At 51.7% G+C, this 19,607-nt stretch overlaps 1 protein-coding gene across 3 annotated transcripts; it reads right to left on the reverse strand.

The window, feature by feature from the left end:
* Positions 1–1,181: 1,181 nt before the first annotated feature.
* Ccdc9b (coiled-coil domain containing 9B) lies at positions 1,182–13,058 on the reverse strand. 3 transcript variants are annotated; one of them, XM_032903931.1, is made up of 12 exons: positions 13,040–13,058; positions 9,674–9,799; positions 8,802–8,915; positions 8,425–8,532; positions 7,742–7,894; positions 7,530–7,658; positions 6,698–6,897; positions 6,380–6,435; positions 5,759–5,812; positions 5,582–5,672; positions 5,011–5,050; positions 1,182–4,927 (listed from the first exon to the last, which is right to left on the reverse strand). In XM_032903931.1, exons 2-12 carry the CDS (start codon positions 9,683–9,685, stop codon positions 4,385–4,387), a joined length of 1,500 nt encoding a protein of 499 aa, XP_032759822.1. In that variant the 5' UTR covers positions 9,686–9,799; positions 13,040–13,058; the 3' UTR covers positions 1,182–4,384. The 3 variants fall into 3 exon arrangements, with proteins under 3 accessions (XP_032759822.1, XP_032759821.1, XP_032759823.1); XM_032903930.1 differs by lacking the exon at positions 13,040–13,058 and adding an exon at positions 10,003–10,083; XM_032903932.1 differs by lacking the exons at positions 9,674–9,799; positions 13,040–13,058 and having other exon boundaries at positions 8,425–8,601; positions 8,802–8,894.
* Between the last annotated feature and the right edge of the window lie 6,549 nt (positions 13,059–19,607).

Consider the following 19,607-nt stretch of genomic DNA (forward strand, 5'->3'; position numbering starts at 1 on the left):
GGCCCCCTTGCTTCAGTAGAGCCATTTGCCCTGTGCAGAGGAGAGAAAACACTGTCTCCAGAGTTTGTAAGAAAAAGGAAAAAGCCTGCACTGTCCATTATTTTTGACAGTACGCCCTGGAGAGCTTGTTAAGATGGAGGTAGGCTTGAGAGCCTCCTCCCTCTGCCTCAAAGGTGCTGGTGTGTTTGCCTCACCTCCTGCCCTGGGGCCTGCTGCTTCTCCAGCCAGTCCTTAAAAGGAGCAGCGAGTGCCACGTTTGTTCTTTCTGGTGCCAGGTCTGCGTTATTTCACCTCCCTGGCGTCAAGTGGATGCTTAATGAGAGCCGTGACGTAGGTGCAGCAGACTTGAGAGAAAGCAGCCACAGCCTGGGCTATCTGCTGGCTCTCTCCTCTTCACCTTTCCCAGCCTCCAGTTCTGCCTCTGCGAGGCAGCTACAGCCACCCATCTGTCCTAACTCAGGAGCCCAGAAAAGGCTTCTGACTCGGAAGGAGATGCTGGTGGGGCTCTGTGGCCATTGATAAATGACAGTGCGAAGTGGTAGTGACTTTGTTTATCTCTATCCTCTTGGCAAGCCCCGCTGGCCCCATCCTCAGTCATAAGGAAAAATGTTGCCGTTTTCTTGGTGTTTTTAAGGACCAGTGCCATCTCTTCCTATAATTCTTGTCCCTGACCTCGGATTCAGGTCTGGAGTTCACTAGTGGTCACACCTTCCAAACTTGTACCTTGTTTTAAATAGCTAAGGCCAGCCAGAAGGAACTCAGTCATTTGCTCATTTGACAGAACTTCATTCCGGGAGACACAGAGGAAGCTCCCTGGGGAGGGGGTGGCTTCTAGGGGAAAGCAGTGGGACAAAAGCCATGCTGTGGATTTGTGAGACTGTTTCTGTTTTAAACAGAATGGAAGAAGCGTCCTCTCAGCTAAAGTCAGCTGTGGAGTTCAGAGGGCTATGATAGAGTCAGAGAAGTGTACTCCATATAAAAGCAAGGGTACCTACCCCACCAGACACCCTCAACTTGGGGTCAGACATGCCTTGCCTTACCTCCAGGGAAGTAAAAGAAGCCATCTGTCCTAAAGAGCTGTCAGAATGGCTTGAGCCATTCCTCCTTTCCCTGACAGAGTACTGATCCCCAATAACAAGAAAAGTTAAAAAAAAAAAAAAAAGAAGCAGATAAAGACCACATGTCAAATGCTCACTTCGTTTAATTCAACGTATTTTCAGAGCACCAGGCTACTGTTCCGAGTGTCTACTGAGTGTAGGCATGTCTTTCACACTCTAGCTTTCTCAACAACCCTTCAAGGTCAGCACAGCAAGCCTCATTCTGCAGGTAAGGAGACTGAGGCTTTTAGAGGTTAATGTTGAACAAGCAGATGAGAGGTGTGGGGTTGGGATTTATTCTCTCAGACTCCAAAGTGTGCTTCGCCTGGTGCCTGGGATCTGAATGTTCTGACAGGATTGCCCCCCAACTCCCACCCCTGCTGACCTCGTGCTCTCCCTGCCAGGCCCTCCGGGTGCCCTCCTTGCCTGGCTTCTTCCAACCATGCAGCTGGTTTTCCAGAGTTGCGTTTAAAGAAGACTCCGGACTTTTAAAGAGTAGTTGCGTCTGCTTGTTGGAGGGAGGAGGGTTTCCTAAGGGAAAACTCTGGGTCAGACCTTTCAACAAAGCAACCAGGAACAGTCATGGCTGGCCCTTCGAGGCCTCAAGAGGAACGACTGACATGGGTTTCTCCTGTTCCATAGTTGACACTAAGAGCAGGATGGTACAACCTGGACAGACAGCTGGGAGGTGTCACCTGTGTCTTGTCCTGGAGAAGAGCTCCCCTCTCCCAGGAAAAGCTTGCTGTTGTGCCAGGCACTGCAGACTTCTATAATGAAGATGTCCTGTGTCAGCTTCCTGTCTCACCAATTGCCAGGACGGCTTCCCTCTAAAGGCTGTTGCCCATGAAGAGAAGCCCCCATGTCCTCTCAGTCCTCTTTGCCAGTTCCTGCTTAGGTTCATTTGTAAAGACCGAACCAGATCCCCGCCATATCTTTACATCCTCAACCTGTGGTCAGACGTGCCTTGCCCTGTGTTGTTCGATGGATCACATTGCACAGTGGGCAGCATCAAGCGGGAGGCAAATGTGACTTTTCTTTTTCCTCTCTCCCTTTTCCCTACCCCTTTTCTCCTCTCTTCCTTTCTCCTCATCTCCTCTCTCTTTCTGTATCTGTCTGTCTGTCTGACTGACCGACTCAGTCACTCATTCACCGTCTGTCTCTGTCTTGAGGAGTCTTAGAGATTGAACCTGTGAGTTCATGTATGCGGAGAACGAACTCTACCAACCCACGCCCCCCAGCCAAGACTTCACATTCTTGATCACAGCCATGTCTTTGCAACATCAGAATTCAAGAACTCTTTCTGCCCGAACCTGCTCTATTCCAGTCCCATCTTTAGGAGTCATGAGCTCCAGGGCCTGTGTCACACTCCAAAGTCAAAATATCCTTGAGACTGGAAGGCAAAATGGAAACATGAGTTTGGATTCTTTGCTCTGGCCCAGGCGTGTCTCATATGTACAGGAATTTTTTTTTTCCATTTCTGGATTTCCTCTGAGCCACCACACTGACTCTTCCACCCCCTTCATCCTGTCACACCCCAATCAGCTTCCTTTTGATGCACTGCAGAGTTGACTCCAATACCCACTGCCCAAAGAATCTTCTGCAGGCACCTCTAAAGCCAGGAAGCCTCCTGCACTTGGTAGGGTAGCACTCTCCTGGTTCTTAAGGGCCTGCAACTCGCTTTAGATCTAGAGTCTAAACTGGCCACTTTGCACACTCAAGTCCAGACCCTGACTCCTCAAAGGGTTCTTCAGGCCAAAACGGAGCAGCCATGTCCCCCTCGCCTGGGGCATATTAGAAATGTAAGCATTTGGACCTTCCCCAGCCCCACTGAGTTCAACTGCACCACACGTCACACACAAGTGTGAGAAGAGTTGTCTAAACAGCTTGACCTGCTGAAGGTTCACCCCTGCCTGAGTAGAGGGAATAGAGATGGGACCAAGAGGCAGGAAGAACAAGGCAGGAACCCAGGTCACAGGCCTCCTGCGTAAAGATGAGAAGACGAGCACTTTTCCTAGAGCTTCAGAGGGTTATGGAAGACCCACTTACCCTTGTAGAGAGGAGGGCAGGAAGGGGGGCTACATGGTGCCACCAAGATAAGGGCTTGGGCGCAAAGGGCACATGCTATATCAAGAGGGGAGTAGAGGTGGGGCTCCTACCCTCATGATACCCAGTGTTGCCAGGCGTCAACAGATGAGAACACTTGCCATTCAGCCTCGAGCTGTCGGATGACTGGGTTTCTTCCCTCCCTCCTGTTGGCAGAGTCACCCTCGCCCACTGGCTGGATTACTGGGAGAGGATGCTCAGGAAATGTTTGTTGTATTGAAAGGAAGCCACAGCTTGTGCAGAGTCTGGATAATTCACCAGACGTGGGCCTCGTGGGAGGGGCCTGGATGGAGTTAGAAAGACACATCCCGATGTCTGTCCTGTCGCACTCAGCTGAGGTTGCTATCCCTCTGTCTCTGACCGTGTGCTTGCTTTTGCATGGCCTTAGTGAGGGGAAGTGGAGAAGGAAGAGAGGGCAGGAAATGGCTCCGGGCTGCAAGGTCTACTCAGGGCACCCATTATGTCAGATCTGGATGTGAGGAGGGAGGCTCTGCACCTGCTAGTGAGCTCTCCCACTCTCCCGCAGCAACAGGGGAATCCTAGCCCAGTTCAAAGAGGCCCTCTGAATGCCTCCTTTCCCCCAAGTAGCCTTGGGTTTTACTCTTCCTCTCCAAGTGTGTTCCTGACAGCTGTGAGCCCCAAACCACTTTCTCTGGGCCTCCATCAACTGCTGACATCCAGGTTTGGCCATCTTAGAAGACTGTGGAACTGTGGAACTGCGAGTCACCTGGATAAAGGGCATGGTTTTCAGAAAGAGGCTAAGCTGACCATACCAGCTTTGAGACGGCCTGGAGCCGAGGAGCCTGGAGGCTTGTGACTGGGGAGGGAGACCAGGCAATGACGAATTACAAGGAGCCAGGAGACCTATGTATTGGGGTCCTACCAAATCTCTGTGGGAAAGGCTTATGGCCTAGGTAACAGTAAGCCCAGGCCAGGGGTACCAGCCTTGAACAGGAGACCCCAGCCTGGCAAGTACACCAGGGCCCTTGCCTGTGTTTAACAACCCACTGGTGTAGAGAGGTATGCAGAAGAGGCCCTCACTTGGTGTCCCTGTGGAGTTTTGCCACATTGCTCAACCAGAAAAGTACAAGACTCCCACCAGCAACCATACTCCCACCTCACAGAAGACTCTTGACTGAGCCCCCCTCCCCCCAGCCTAGCTCCCCAAATCCCCTGAGCTTCACTCAGCATCTTCCTGCAGGGCCAGGACCCCCTGCCCTGCTTCTTTTACTCATGCCTCTTGCCCTTGGGCCAATTCCTCTGGGGGGCCTGCTTCTTGGTGTCAGGTTCTGCTGGGCCCCAGCCCTAGCAACCCTGTCCTCTTTGGGCTCTGGGGTCTCTGCTTCTCTCAGTGACTCAGTGCAACTGTGGACTTCCAGCCCCGGCTGCTGGTCACTGCACTCCAAGGTCTGCTGCTCAGAACAGTTTGGCCGTGACTCTGGACTTTCCTGAGCCCCAGCCTTTGGACTGGGTATATATGTACTTTCTCCAGGCCTGGGGCTGCTAGCTCCTCCCACAGAGAGGTCAAGGGGAGCCAAGTCAGAATGTTGTGGAGAGTCTGGGGCCAAACTGGCTGTAGAGGTTCCCAACTCTTCTCTTAGACCCTCTGGGGAGGCTAGAACTGGGCTGGTTGCAGACTTGGTCTCTTGTCTGTCTGGCTCTCTTTCAGTCCGCTTCTGTATGCACTCTTCCTCTGCACTGGGAGTCTTCGTGGTGCTCTGGCTTCCCTGAAGCAAAAGAATAGTGCATCTGGCTAGTACGTTTGGGGCTTCTGTCCCCAGCCTGTCCTATCCTATAACAAAGGACCCACCTCCTGGCTCTGCAGCTTCTGATCTTCTTTGACATCACACCTGTAGAAACACAAGCAAGCAGCAGGTCCTGTTCCGGGCTCTACCTTGCTTCCAGTAACCCCCCTTTATAGCTGGTGGCCTGCGTACCCCAGTAAGAAGCTAAAGCCCAGTGATTTCAGAGGGGAGTCAGAGAGGCTCCCGGATGCTTCCTTCCCAGCCTGACCTTACTCCTCAAACCTAGCCGTTCCCTCTGAGCATCCATCCCAGGTTCCCAGTTGCTGTTTATGACCAAGCCTGATGCACCTTGAGATCCATGGGGACTCCAGGCATGTCCCTGCATGCTCTGCCTGGGAAAGGCACACCTCACATCCCAGGGGAAGTGAGCTGTTGTAATTACCACAGCCTCTGGGCACCAGGCTCTAACCGCTACCACCTCTGCTGGTGGCCTTTCTTGGTATCTCATTAACCTGTGGCAGGCAACAAGCAGCCAGGAATCAGGGGCCCTGGGGATGGAGCAGAGGGACCTGGGCCAGTCCAGGAAATTAGGACACCTACATACCTGCCTTGATTTTGTCCCCTGTCACCTGTTACCTTCGGGCCCTGCCAGTTAGCCTCTCCTTCCCCTGGGGTTTGTTGCCTATGGTGGATGTCACAGAGGGTCTTCCAGATTGTCCACCCCGACCTGCAAGACATTGAAGAGGGCAGACGGCTCTAACAACTGCCTTCAACAGCCGAAGCGATTCTGCTCCTTTTCTACCCCCAACTCACATTTTCCATCCAGGAATGACGGTGGGTGCTGAGGCTTTTGGTGGGTCCTAGGACCTAAAGGGAAACAAAGCAAATGGGGACCGGACGTGTCAAAGGATCTAAAAGAGAAACCGGAACTCTCTAGTAACAGGAAACTTACAATGGTCATTCATTCCCTTAGGAGTTCTACCTTCTAGAAGCCCAAGCTACCTCCCCAGAAAAGCCTCCCCTGGCCTGGGGTCCTGGACTGTGTTTACACTGCCCATCTAAGTGATTTGGCCAGTTCATTGGCCCCAAGGTTCTGTGTATGGAGAAGGAAATCACCAGAAATCCAGGGGACTCCTCCCACAGCAAGCTAGGGAAGGTCAACAGGACTTTTACCCCACAAGGAACAGCATCTGGAAAGTGTAGTTAGGCTCCCTGAATCTACTCTGAGCAGTAGCTCAGAAAACACAAGAGAGGTCAAGTAGTGTGGAGGGGAAGGAAGGACAGACTTTTTCTGTGTTCCTTTTCATCTTTGATGAATAGAGAGGATAGTAGGATCCTAGACAAGATAGGAGGATCATGAGTTCTGGGCCAGCCCTGGTTAAGACTCTCAAAAAACAAACAAGGCACAAGAACATAAGGTGGGTATTGGCTCACCCTTTCTGCTGCCCATGGCCAGGTCCTTGTCCCTAGGCTTGTTGCAGTTCTGTGGCCTGTGTAGACAGAGGAGGGCAGTTAGTCATTAGTGGCAATATGGACAGAGGCTGCAACAGGCTCCACTCAGACACTGTCTTCCCAACCCCAGAACTCCGGGCAGCACAGAGTTGGTGGTTCCAAGAAAGAGAGGGCATACAGAACATTGGAACCAGGGTCTGACTAGAAGTCCCAGGTAAGTCTTTTCCCTCTAAGAGGCATCCATAGTTAGCCCTACCCCTGTCCCACATTCACAGCAAGCTGCTCAGCCATGCCACCCACATGGGCTTGGCTTTGTCCAGGTCCCATGGGCGGCTCCAGTCACCCTGTGGGTTTCTATGCCGGGCAAGGCGGGCCAGGTCAATCTGCTCTCTCTCTTGTTTCCACTGCGTGTAGTCCCAGCTGGCTTCAGGAGGCATCCCCAAGGGCTGTTGGGAAGGTGGGCCTGGGACCACGCCTGGACTCCGGAGCTCCAGAGCACCCTGCAAGGGGATGACACTTAGTGTTATGGGGGAGAAGTAGGGAGAAGATTTGAGTAGAGCTCCAGAGTCGGCTGAGCCCCTTCCTCTCTCAAGGTCTCTGCTTCCCAGTTCATAATTAGGTCTATCTCAACTCCAGCATTCTGTGTTTGCTATGAACTGTTTGCAGGAATCCACTTGGTCGCTGCCAGTTTGAGACAGGTAATTTAACCTCTCTGTGTATTAGGTCCTTATCTCTGTAAAAGGAGCTGTCTCTTTTCTTAGAGTTGTTAGTGTGGGTAGACCAGCCCTAGATAGGAGGGGCACCCACAGACGGTGAGCAAAATCGAGAACAATTACAAGGGGCTGCTGCCACCTAGAGGTCAGAGCTGGCACATAGCCAGTCCCCTACACATCCCTCTGACACCTTAAGAGGCGAGTCATGGGTCATATTATGGCTGGATGATGTATCTGGCTTTATCACTTCTCACCGCAAGGCATACCCAAAGTGGATATTAGCCAGAGAAGGGGAAGAAAGTCAGAATTCTCCCAGGCGGTGCCTAGGCCAGGTTCGCCCGGGCAAGGAACATATCTGACATAGTTTCTCGCCCTTCCCCAGATGGGGATTGTGTCCCTAGCCCATTTTTAAGATGTACCTTCCCTGCGGAATCTGGGCTGAAGGTCGTCTGCAAGGAAGAACTCTGGCCCCGGCCTCCTCCAGATGTCCCCTTTGCCCTTGGGCTCCTTGCTTGGTTCATGGGTTTCTCGCTCACTATCCGTTTGGCCTGGAGAGGGTATGGATAGGCATCATGGCTGAGCCAAGGGAGGGAGACTGCCCACCTGAGGTCTGGAAGCCTCAACTGCTCACCTTGGCTTTGTTTTCCATGGTGACAGCGAGCTCCACCCGGTCCCCCATGCTGAAAGTACCAAGTGAGTCTGCAGCATCTCCATCTGTCAGTGTGGCCGTCACTCCAGGGGCAAGGGGTGCCCTCACCCAGTTTCTGCTGACCACCCTCTTCTCCTGCAGAGTGAGACACCTGCATCCTCAGGACATATGGGTGATCCTGAGCAGAACCTGGGTGCTGGGTGCTGGGTGCTGGGTGCTGGGTGCTGGGTGCTGGGTGCTGGGTGCTGGGTGCTGGGTGCTGGGTGCTGGGTGCTGGGAGGAGGGGCTCCCTAGGTTTGGGTTCCAGCCCTAGGCCTCCCAGGAATGCCCATGGCAAAGCTTAGCCCTTCAGGAGTCCACATGCCAATGGCATTAGTTATTCAGAGCTCAGAGCCAACAGAGCGGCCCAAGATGCCACAAGGGCTTGTCATCCCTGAGTCAAGAAATCCAGAGAATGCAGACAATATGGCCTTATCTCTAAAACAGTTTCTTTTGCTTTCAGCCCAGACTTCTCCAACCTCCGCTCCCTGCAAGGCTTCCGTCTCAGGTTCTGCGATAAAGGTAAGGAGCACCTAGGGCATATGTGCACCCAGAAAGGCAGATAGGAGAAAATGGGATAGCATGGACCAGGCCTCAACCCTGCCAGTCTCCAAGGTGACACTTACACCGGGAACCTGGCTGATGGTGACCGTGAGGCTGTCAGGTTGGAGGAACCCTGGAGTGGTCACAGCCATGCCTCCCTGCTCTGCCTGCCGACGATCCTCCTCGATCTCCTGTGGGAGGGCCTGAGGTCAGCAAGGCCATGGACCCCCAGGCTCACAGACAAACAGACGCTGACAGGCCTACACAGAGAAACACCAATGGGACACCAGGGGGCAGAGGCACCACATCACCAGTGCCCAAGACTCTGACCGCGCCTCTGCGAGAGACTCAAACTCTGAGCTAGAGCCTGGGGACACGGTCTAGAGCCCTCAGAGAGAACCCGCTGTGGAAACAGCCTTTTGAAGGTAGCCAGGCACCGGGGTTCTCTCAGTTCACTCACCTGGTACCTTCGGAGTAAAGCCTGGTTCTTCTTGCGCAGGGCAACTATCCTACGGTCCAGCTCGGCATCCTTCTCCTCGTGCCTGCGCATTGTGGGCTCAGCGTTGGGAGGCCCCTATGGAAGGCAAGGAACCCAATATAAGAAACAGGTTATAGTCCTAAGCTACAGCACACAGGGTGACAGAGAGTCCTTAGGAAGATAGTCTACAGAGGGTCAAGCCCCATCCCAGAGATGCCTGTCTGCCAATCTGCCTCCTGAGGGGCTCAGGTCAGGGATACAGACCCAGGTCCTCTGCTCCCAGCAGCAGGCTGCCCCTCCCCCTGGCTCCCCAGGGGGTTCTGCTGTGAGCACAGCCTGGAATGAGAGTTAAAAATGGCTCTGGCAGCCGAACCTGCCGTGACTGGGAAGCTGCCAGGGGATTCAGGAGGTCGAGGGGGGCGGGGGGACGACTCTTTGCCTCCCAAGTCTAGAACCGGCACACACAGACAGGCTTGGTTCTGCCCTCCCAGGCACTGAACCCCACTCCCTAAGCCTGTGCGCGGTCGGAAGAAGAGAGCAGCTCTCACAGGCCCAGCCAGCCCTCCAGGTCTGAGCTGCTGGCTGATGGAGCAGTAGAGCAGCAGGTCCATAGCAGCCCCGGCTGGGAGCTACTCTGGGCAAGCTATGCCTCCGGATCAAGGGCCGAGGTTCTATTCTGTCGGGCTGCGGGGTCTATGCTTTCCTCGGTCCCTGCCCAGCCCACCACCTGCCTCATCATGGCCCTCTTCTTCCCAGGCCCAGCTGCCACCAGCTGTCCCCAGAATGTGGCTGCTTAGTAGTTTGGCTCCCTCCCATCCTTAGAAGACCCCTGCCAAAGAGGAGGTGCCACTCACAGCCAAACGCATGGAAATGCCAGGCGCTGAGAGAATTCCAAAGCAGCTCCCGGGAGCCAGAGCTGGAGGTAAGCTGGAGCCACCAGAGCCCGGCCTGTCGGCCTCTCCCTGCCGGCTTCAGCTTTGCTGCTCAGCACAAGAGATCATGTTGTGATTACAAAAGAGTGCTCTGGGCTCCCAGCCAGGAACGCCTAGCCGCCACCCCCACCCTTCCACTCTCAGAGGGCGAGGACCAGGGCACCAGCAGCCGGCCGGGCTTGTCTAACACCTCTCCCTGCCCTGCCTCAGTGTCCCCACACACGAGATCTAGGCACGCAGGGCCCACTTACTGGTCCTGAGTCCCAGTAAGTCTCCTGTCCGTGTTTGCCTGCAAATGGGATAGCTGGCCAGCGCACACCGGTCTTCATCCCTCCCACTAGTAGAAAAAGGCAAGAGACCGCAGGTTCCACCCTCCGACAGCCCTCCCTCAAGCGTTTCTCTGCTTTCCTGCTGGCTGTCCAGTCAGTGTGTTTAAGTCGTTAGATAAGAGTGAGAAGCCTCCTTCCCAAGGCCTACTACCCCACACTACCACAGACCTAAAATGCCGCTCTCCACCATTTGGTTCCTGAAGTGGAATGTGGGTTTCTCTGTACTCCAAGCATGACCACTCCCGGAGGCCTAACTCCCTGTGTCTCCAGCCCCCTTCCATGCCGAAAGGAGCCTTCTCTGGGGTCCTTATCATTTCCTCTGGGAACAATCAACTGCCTTCCTCCCTCGGGAGCCTTGCACAGGGCCCTTTCATGCCTTGCACTCCCAGGATAACCTGTGCGGACTCTCTGATCCCAAGAAAGGACACAGCCCCCTTTCCCAGTTCACAGCAGAGGCCAGTCTCTGCCCAGGGTTGTCTAGGTCACCTTCAGTGCTTATGTGGCCCTGACTTCCAGGCCCTGACATGATCGTCACAAACTCTGACATTCCCCATATCCCAGACTGACCAGGTTGCAGATGTTTTCCCTCACCATAAACCAGCCACCCCCACCTCCCACCCCCCACTCCCTTTTCTCCAGCTACTATTCTCAGCCCCATTGCTGTCTAGGCTTTTGCCCCTGGCCCCGCACCCCATCTCTGCAGCTCCAGAGTTCCCATCCTGCTTGCAAATGCCACTGTGTACCCTCCTCCCTTCCTGCCGGATGTTCCCACTGAGTCAGACTCTTGTCGACTTTCCCAGCAACAGTGACAGTGACGCACCCAAGCTCCTAGATCGCTCTCTGTCTCCCTCCCCATTTCTGTCTGCACACACACGCACGCACACGCACGCACACGCACATGCATGCACACGCACACACGCACACTCGCGCACACACACGTACACACATGCACATGCTCAGGCACACACTTCCCCCATCTTCTCTGCACCCTGACTCACAAATACTGCTGAGGTCAGCCCTATCCCAGAAGTCCCTAGCTTCCCACTCTACTTGCGCCCTCTATGCTCCGTTCACCTAGGATGTCCACAGATCCCAGTCCTAGAGGACAGAGACCTAATGCTATCCCCTTCTTTGTTATTTCAGCCCTTGATCAAGTTTAGGGAGGAGGGACAGAGGGACATAGACAGACGACAGAGATAATGCAAGGTTTTTGTTCTTCTCAGCTCCCAGCACGGTCAGAGCAGAGGGGTCAGGAGGCACAGGCAGAAACCCAGCCCCCCGGAAGGGCCACAGGAAGATATCCTGAACGCAGAAGCAAACATTTCCCAGACATGGGGCAGAAAGACCATGTACTCTGAACAACTGTACCCCAGTCAAGATGAACCCCAAGTGTCACTCACACAGCTTCTCACACCCTCGATCAGCCCCCATGGTCTTTTACCACTTTCTCCACAAAACACTGTTTACTGGTCTGCTCTCCCGCTGGGCAGAGGCTGTCCTCTGAGAGCAGAGGTTGGTAGCTAAGTGCCCTGAGCTTCCCCGTGCTGTAGAGCATCATTGCCTGCAGCGTGAGTATGAAGTTAGCCACTCTGTCACTGTGGGTACCTGTGCACGGGCTGTGACTGCTTTTCTGACCACTCAGATGCACACAAACTGAAGAGGGGCAGGTGAGTAGCGAAGAATTCCATGGGGGGTGAGGGTGGGGGGGTTGATGAGAATTTCCAAACCAGGGGTCTTTTACTCTGAGTCACCACTAGGGGGCAGAAGCATTTCAAAAGCTCGGCTATTGATTGGAGAGGGGGTGGGGTTTTCTTCACCCCTCTGTGTCACTATCATCTCCCAAGTCTAGCTCAATGCCACCTTCCAACTCCGACAGAACAGTCAAACTACACGGAGGTAAAAGCTCTGTTTTATTGATGAGCCCAGACAGGTGTTGCCTCCACTTGGGCTGCCTCACCTGTTTGTGCTGCAGACAACACAAAGGCCTGGGCGGTGGCCTTGCTGTCTCAAGGCCTCTCATTACAGCTGCTCCACCAAAACGAGTTTGATTGAGACTTCTCTCTCTCTGCCCTCTCTTTCTCCTACTAGGGCTGGGCTGGATGACCTGGGCTTGGATCTCTGCTCTTCCCAAGTGACTCCCCACACCTTCCCAGGTCACCTGCCAACTCAGGTGGCCACCACACCTTTTAGGGCCTATATCACATGTACTTTATTGGTGGCATCTGGAAAAAATACAGTTGGAGCCAACTTCAAGAACAGGAGAGCTGTAAGGCCACGCCTTTCTCTGGGGAGAAACAGGAGATCTGCCCAGGAGGAAAAGCGTAAGAAGTCCATAGGGGTAGCACTGCTCAGGCCCTCTTCCCCATTTCTGTCACCGTGCACATCCCCGCTGCCCCCACTGCTGCTGTGGGCGGCTGGCTGATGAGTATAGTGTTTAGCCTTTGTCCTACTCCTCTCAGGCTCAGTCTAGGCAGAGGTAGGTGGGATGGTGGATTCCAGTCTCCTTCCTCCTTACAGGCAATGTCCCTTATCTCTGTATAAAGACCAGGTGGCTATCCCTCAGTGAGTCATATGATGACAGCATTCAAATACCTAGCAACATCCATATTTGGAATAGTGTGTAGCCAGAGGAAGGGTCAAGCAGTTTTCTTCTTGCCTCAGGTAACTTCGAGGTGGTCATCTCCTCAGTTTAAGGAGTGCCTAAGGCTGCCTGCTCCCTTCGTTCTGGGGCTCTGAGCAGCCGCAGTCGTCTAGTGCATAGGGGTCATTTGTACTGGGGCCGTCCGAAGGTGCCTCTTTAGCATCTTTCCCAGACCTCTTTTCCTGTCTTCCACCCAACATATCCAAGCCAGGTTCCCGCACCACCCACTCCAGGCAATCCCCAGTGTCTGCTCCCTTTCCAGGCCCCTTCTCTCCACCCCAGCACTCTGTACTTCTGGAAACGGATGCTGGCCTTTACCTGCCTGCGGATCCCAGCAGGCTGCTCTCAGCTCCCACCCCAGTGCTCAGGAACGGCTCTTTGTTGGCGCTGAGTCCTTAGAGGCCACTGGTGGGGAAATGTTGAAGAAGAGAGACGAGGCTAGGTTGAAGAAGGCCCAGCTGTAGGTGGGATACCCTCCAGGTGGAAGGAGAGGCAGCTCAAAGCACGTTCTTTTCTGCTTGGCCCCAACACCACCTGCCCCTGCTGCGGACACTCCTGTCTCATGACAGGTCCTGATTCCTAGGCCTGGAATGGAGACCTCGAAGCAGAAGCTAGAACATGAAGTAGAGCTGGAGGGACCGGACCTGAGCAGGCTGCAAAGTCTACGCCCCACCTCACCAAAAGCATGCATGCCACAGCAGGGTGGCTTCTGGACGGAGCTGGTGACCTACCTGTCCTCAGACTGGGTGTTGCAGCCTGCGCCCTCACTCCATCCCCAACCTCCCAGGCTGCAAGGCCCATTCCGAAGACACACCCAATCTCTGTGTTCTACACCCCAGTCCTAGCAGTGGGAGGTGAACCCTGGTGTGGGACTGACCCCCTCTGCCCCTGAGGCTCCTTAGGTTGGGCCTCTGTTCTTCATGGTGGAGACAGAGACTCACAGAATTCTCCCAGAACCCTCCATCAGGTGCCATTGGCAGAACCTTGACTGTGGGCTTCAAGACCTATGTAGGAAGAGGCAGAGGAACAATCGTTACACCCCCCTCTCTGTCTCTGTCTTTGTTTCTCGCTGTCTCTGTGACCCCCTTTCTCTCTCCCTCTCTCTGACTCTGTCTCGCTCTCTCGCTCTCTCTCTCTCTCTTCTCTCTCTCTCTCTCTCTCTCTCTGTGTGTGTGTGTGTGTGTGTGTGTGTGTGTGTGTGTGTGTGTGTGTGTGTGTTTAAGACAGGGTTTCTCTGTGTAGCCCCGGCTTTCCTGGAACTCACTCTGTGGACCAGGCTGCTCCAGAACTAAGATATCTACCATCTCTGCCTCCCCAGTGCTGGGATCAAGTGTGGATGGTGGCCTTTACCAGCAAGAGGATGTCAGGTTAGGAAAGTAGCAGCCAGACTGGGGAGGTCACTAGAGGGCAGCCTCAGCGGTGACAAAGTCGAGGAGCTTCATTGAAGATTCCAAGGCAGGGCTGATGAGACCCTGTGTCAGACAAGGAAGTAGAAGCCAGAAAGTCTCAGATGAATCAGTTGAGGGAACTGGGATAGACACTCCGAGGCAGTGTCCAGACACCAGAGAGTGGTGCCTGGGCCTGGGAGGGCCCTGGGGGATCTGGGGAAAGAGAGCGTGGAAATCTTCAGGGAAAACAAGAACTACCATGGACACAGAGCCAGCCAGGACAGTCTCCAAGTCTCAAGCCAGGAGTCCTCATGGAAGCAGAAAGAGCTAGTCTGTGTCTCCCTCGGACAGTCCTCATGTAGGCCTGGAGAAAGGCACAGAGGCCCAGGGGCAGGAACTACACAGGCTCTAACTACCATGAAGCTTACCACCTCAGGCTAGGGTGTGGGTGAGGCCACATCCAGTCGAAATAAAGGAACCTGGGCACAGTTTTGAAGGCCATGAGCAGGCTGAAGTGTGGGTGGAGCTAGCCAGGTACAATTATGCAAAAGCCAAAGGTGGTGGTGATGTGTCCAGCAGCCAGATACCCACTGTGAAGCAAGGCATGATGGATTAGAGGGTCAGACAGGCCAGGATGCTTACACTCACCACATTGCACTCACAGCCTATGTTGCCGAGTCTCATACCTCTGATGTCATTTGATCTCTTCAAGTCCCAAAATCTGTGAATAAGTCTGAGCTGGTGCGATTGGCATCTCTGGGGAGATCAAGGTCAGTGGCCTGCTTAAACGTCTCTGTGGGTGAGGCCTTCTCCCTCCTCCCTGGCACTAATAGCCCTATAGAACTTTCTCCAACCCATGTCCAGGCTGGGCTACCTTTGTCAGCACAGCCATGCAGCCAAGGGAGTAGGGTGGACTGGCTGACTCTACAGACAAGTATTGGGAGGTTCCAAAGAGAGTTAGTGTCCTGCGATGGGGGACTATTGTGTGTCTTCATCAACCCAAAGAGCCCGTGTGTTTTCCCTCACTGCCCTAGGAGACCCCCTTACAGCTCTTCCTTCTGATGAGCCTAATCCCTGCATTTCACCACAAAAATGCCCTCCTCACCTCCCAGGAATTACCGGCAGGAAGGTTCCCTCTGTCATTAAACCAAGCATTTTGGGACCATTTATTCTCTGTGAGGCACAGGGCTGAGGGGGGGGGGGATGCACATTTGGCTGAAGCTCTGAGGCCTTCAAATCTTAGGACTGCGGCCACAGTCAGAAGCGCTGATGTGGATTGACCCCAGTGTGCCCATCACTGCTCTGGCAGCTGCCTTGTCCCCTCAAGGTCTCTGCTCAGACTACCCACAATGTCTTATCTTTGTCTATCCCATCTTCCAAAGCCCTCAGCACCTCTACTTTGGCCTTCCTTGCCCTAGGCTAGGGTCTCAGAGCTTGACTCCAGAGAAGGAAGGAACTGAGGCCTCCAATCTGGAGCCCAGAGCACTGTCCCACCTCCCTCCTGAGAGGGTCTATGAGGACACGGCTCTTTTCTCAGTTTCCTGCCCAAGGCTGGCAGTGAGGAAGATGTGTTGTCAGTATCCCTTAAAGATACAGGACAATTTCTGAAAGAGGAGGGCTGGTAACACAGGTGGTGGTGGGTACAGGAAGTACCATCTGCCGGAACTGCCATGTGGGAGCTCTGCAGGCCCCACACTGCAGACCTCCTCTGGGGCTCTGCCTGTCTGCTGCCTCTGCCCTGGCTCACTCTCCTCAGAATGGCAATGACTGTAAACAGAGCAGTCGTTAGCGCCCTGCCTACTTACAAACCAAAGTCCTCTGTGCAGACTTCCAAAGGCGTTTCCAAAGCAGGGTGGATGGTTTTGCTTGTTTGTTTTTGGGTTTTTTTTTTAAGGTTTATTTATTTTATGTATGTGATTGCACTGTAGCTGTCTTCAGACATACCAGAAGACATCGGATCCTCATTATAGAAGGTTGTGAGCCACCATGTGGTTGCTGGGAATTGAACTCAGGACGTCTGGAAGAACAGTCAGTGCTCTTAACCGCTCTTAACAGCTGAGCTGAGCCATTTCTCCAGCCCCATTTAAAAAAAATTTTTTTAAAGATTTATTTATTTTGTGTATGTGAGTGCTCTATCTGCATCTACACCTGCATGCCAGGAGAGGGCATCAGATCGCATTATAAACGGTTGTAAGCTACCAGGTCATTCCTTGCTGGGAATTGAACTCAGAATCTCTGAAGGAGCAGCCAGTGCTCTTAACCATTGAGCTATCTCCCTGGGTACTCCTCCCCTCTTTTGAAGAACCGCTTTCCTGAAAGGAAGATGGGTCAACCTAAGAAAAGCCCAGGACCTACATTCAGGCAGTCCCTGATTAGAACCACTGTGTACTGGCAACCTCTTAATATCTCTGAACCATGTTCCCTTTAAAGTCTGTCAAAGAAGAGAAGATAAAACTACAGTGGCAGTGCGCGCCTATAATCCCAACTCTCCAGAGACGGAGGCAGAGCATCAGAAAGCCAGTGTCCGTCTCAGCTATGAGAGACTAAGTCTCAACACACACACATGTGCCCATGTATGCACTCATGCACACATGCACAAAACAAACTCATAGCTGGTTGGGTGTGGTTCTGTACATCCGCAATCCCAGTGCTGAGGAGATGGAGACAGAAGGATCAAGAGTTCAAGTTTAGCCGCTGCTCTAGTTTGAGGCCGCCTGGGAGAATTGAGACCCTGTCTCAAAAACTGAAGCCCCGCCTCTAAAAGAAGTGAGGATGGGCCTGGAGAGATGACTTAGTGATTAGGAGCATGTGTTCTTGCAGAGAACCCAGGTTCCACTCCCAGCAACCACCTGTGACTCATGACCATGAGTAACCCCAGTTCCAGAAGGTCCAAGAGTCACGTGTGGGAGATCCTATATGCATGTATGCAAAACACTTATAGACATAAGGCAAGATAAATACATCTAGACAAAGGTTTAAAATATAAAAAAGAGAGGTGAGGGTAATACCTCCTAAATTGTAGGTCTGGAGACATGGCTTAGCAGTTAAGAGCACTGGCTGTGGGGCTGGGGATTTAGCTCAGTGGTAGAGCGCTTACCTAGGGCGCAAGGCCCTGGGTTCGGTCCCCAGCTCAAAAAAAAAAGAAAAAAAAAAAAAAAAAAGAGCACTGGCTGCTTTTCCAAATGACCAGGGTTCAATTCCCAGCACCCACATGGCAGCTGATAACCAGCTGTAACTTCAGTTCCAGGAAATCCAATGCCCTCTCCTGGCCTCCAATGATACCAGGCATTCATGTGGTGCATAGATACAAATGCAGGCAAAATATCCATAATGACGTATGTATGTACATATGTTTGTATGATGTATGTATGTACACATGCATGTATGCATGCATGATGTGTGTATATGTGTATGATGTATGTATATGTGTATGATGTATGTATATATGAATCATGTATATGCATATATGTATGTATGATGTATGTATGTATGTATGATGTGTCTATGTATGTATGATGTGTCTATGTATGGTGTGTCTATGTATGCATGTGTGTCTATGTATGATGTGTCTATGTATGGTGTGTCTATGTATGTATGATGTGTCTATGTATGGTGTGTCTATGTATGCATGTGTGTCTATGTATGATGTGTCTATGTATGGTGTGTCTATGTATGTATGATGTGTCTATGTATGGTGTGTCTATGTATGCATGTGTGTCTATGTATGATGTGTCTATGTATGGTGTGTCTATGTATGTATGTGTGTATATGTATGATACATGTATGCATGATGTGTGTATGTGTGTATGATGTATGTATATATGAATCATGTATGTGCATGTGTGTATGTATGACGTATATATGTATGTATGGTGTGTATATGTATGATACATGTATGTATGATGTGTGTATGTGTGTATGTATGCATGTATGTATGTATGTGTATGTATGTATGATGTATATATGTATTCACAACACCATCTAGAGCTTACCCAAGTTCACTGACACTATAGAAGACCCTGGTTGGCAGGTTTCTTCCTCCCCAGCACTGAGATAAGGAAGACTTACCTTGTTCCTCAAAGCTTTCTTCTTGTTTTCCGATGGTGGCCACAGTGGTTTTTATTTTTTATTTCTTTTACAGAGTTGGTGGACTGGGTGATCAGCATATTGTTGGTTTTATAAATTGCAGAATGGTAATAATGATGCTTAGTTCACCTATGTATAGGAAAAAAAATGTTTTTTCACTGGACAAAAAGGGGACAAATGTTGTGGTTTGCCTTGGGGTTTTCTCTGAATTTGTTAAATAAAGGCAAGAGCGTGAGATTTGGGCAGAGGTAGGAGTTGGGAGTGAGAGGGGATTAGATTCAGAGGTTAGGTTGACAGTTGACAGTTGGAGACAGTTGAGCAGAGTGGAACCTGAGGAGGGGGGGGAGGATTGACAGTTGAGGGAGGAGGGGTTAGAGAAGGAAGCCAGGAGGAAGAAGAGGGGAGTTGGAGAGACGATGGGGAACTGAGAGGAGTTAGAGGTACCAGGGGGGAGAAGAAGCTGGAGACTTGGTAAATAAAAGGTGCAGGGATGAGTAATTTGGGAACTGGGATTAGGACAGTGTAATGTGGATCTGCCAAATCTAGACGCTGGATTGCTTTAATGCTAAATGAGTGTGTTTTTTTTTAAGAAAGAGTCTCAATTTAAGTAAGTGTGGCTGGGCTGAGTTTATGCCAAGATATCCAGCAGATATCTGGGGCACTGAGGTGTGGAACCCTAGCAGGGTAAAAACACCAGTTGTATGCTCTTTTGTGTAAGAGTCTCAGTATAAGAAAGTGTGTGGCTGGGTTGTGTTTCTGCCAAGATATCCATACTTTTACTTTTACTTTATTTTTATTTATTTACGACAACATATGGCGCCCAACTAAACCATTAGAACTCAACTAACCTGAGATAAAAGTTTACTTCCCTCTCAACCCCAGAATAGGCAGGAGTACTAGTGGATTGGGAATTGACTGGGTCTGGAGGGTCTACGAAGGAGAGGACTGCACGTATTCTGAAGCAGAGGGAGAAAAAGGTACAAGGGGCTTCAGATCAGATACTACTTTGATGTAAGAGATATATAACTTTATGATACTTAAAGATGAGAAACATAATGAATATCTTTTGGGCCTTATGGAATGATATTTTGAATGGTCTGACAGTTGAGAATTTTGAGGAAAAAGACACTTTATCATTTACCAGTATTGCAATATTCATTCTTCTGATTTACTATATCTTCTCAAAAGACAGGGCCCTAAATAACAAATTTCTAGCTTTAGAACAGAAGATACAGGTAATTATGGAACAACATGAACAACAGAAAGAAAAATTAAAGCTTGGCAATATAGCCTAGAAGGAACACTAGAATTGAAGACACAGAAAATTATAGATCAGAATAAGAGACAGAAAGATGAAAATGAAAGTGATAGACAGGAACTAGAAAGGATGTTAGAACAGAACATACAACAGC

The sequence above is a fragment of the Rattus rattus genome, chromosome 5 (assembly GCF_011064425.1).
Source record: "Rattus rattus isolate New Zealand chromosome 5, Rrattus_CSIRO_v1, whole genome shotgun sequence".
NCBI classification, from domain to species: Eukaryota; Metazoa; Chordata; class Mammalia; order Rodentia; family Muridae; genus Rattus; species Rattus rattus.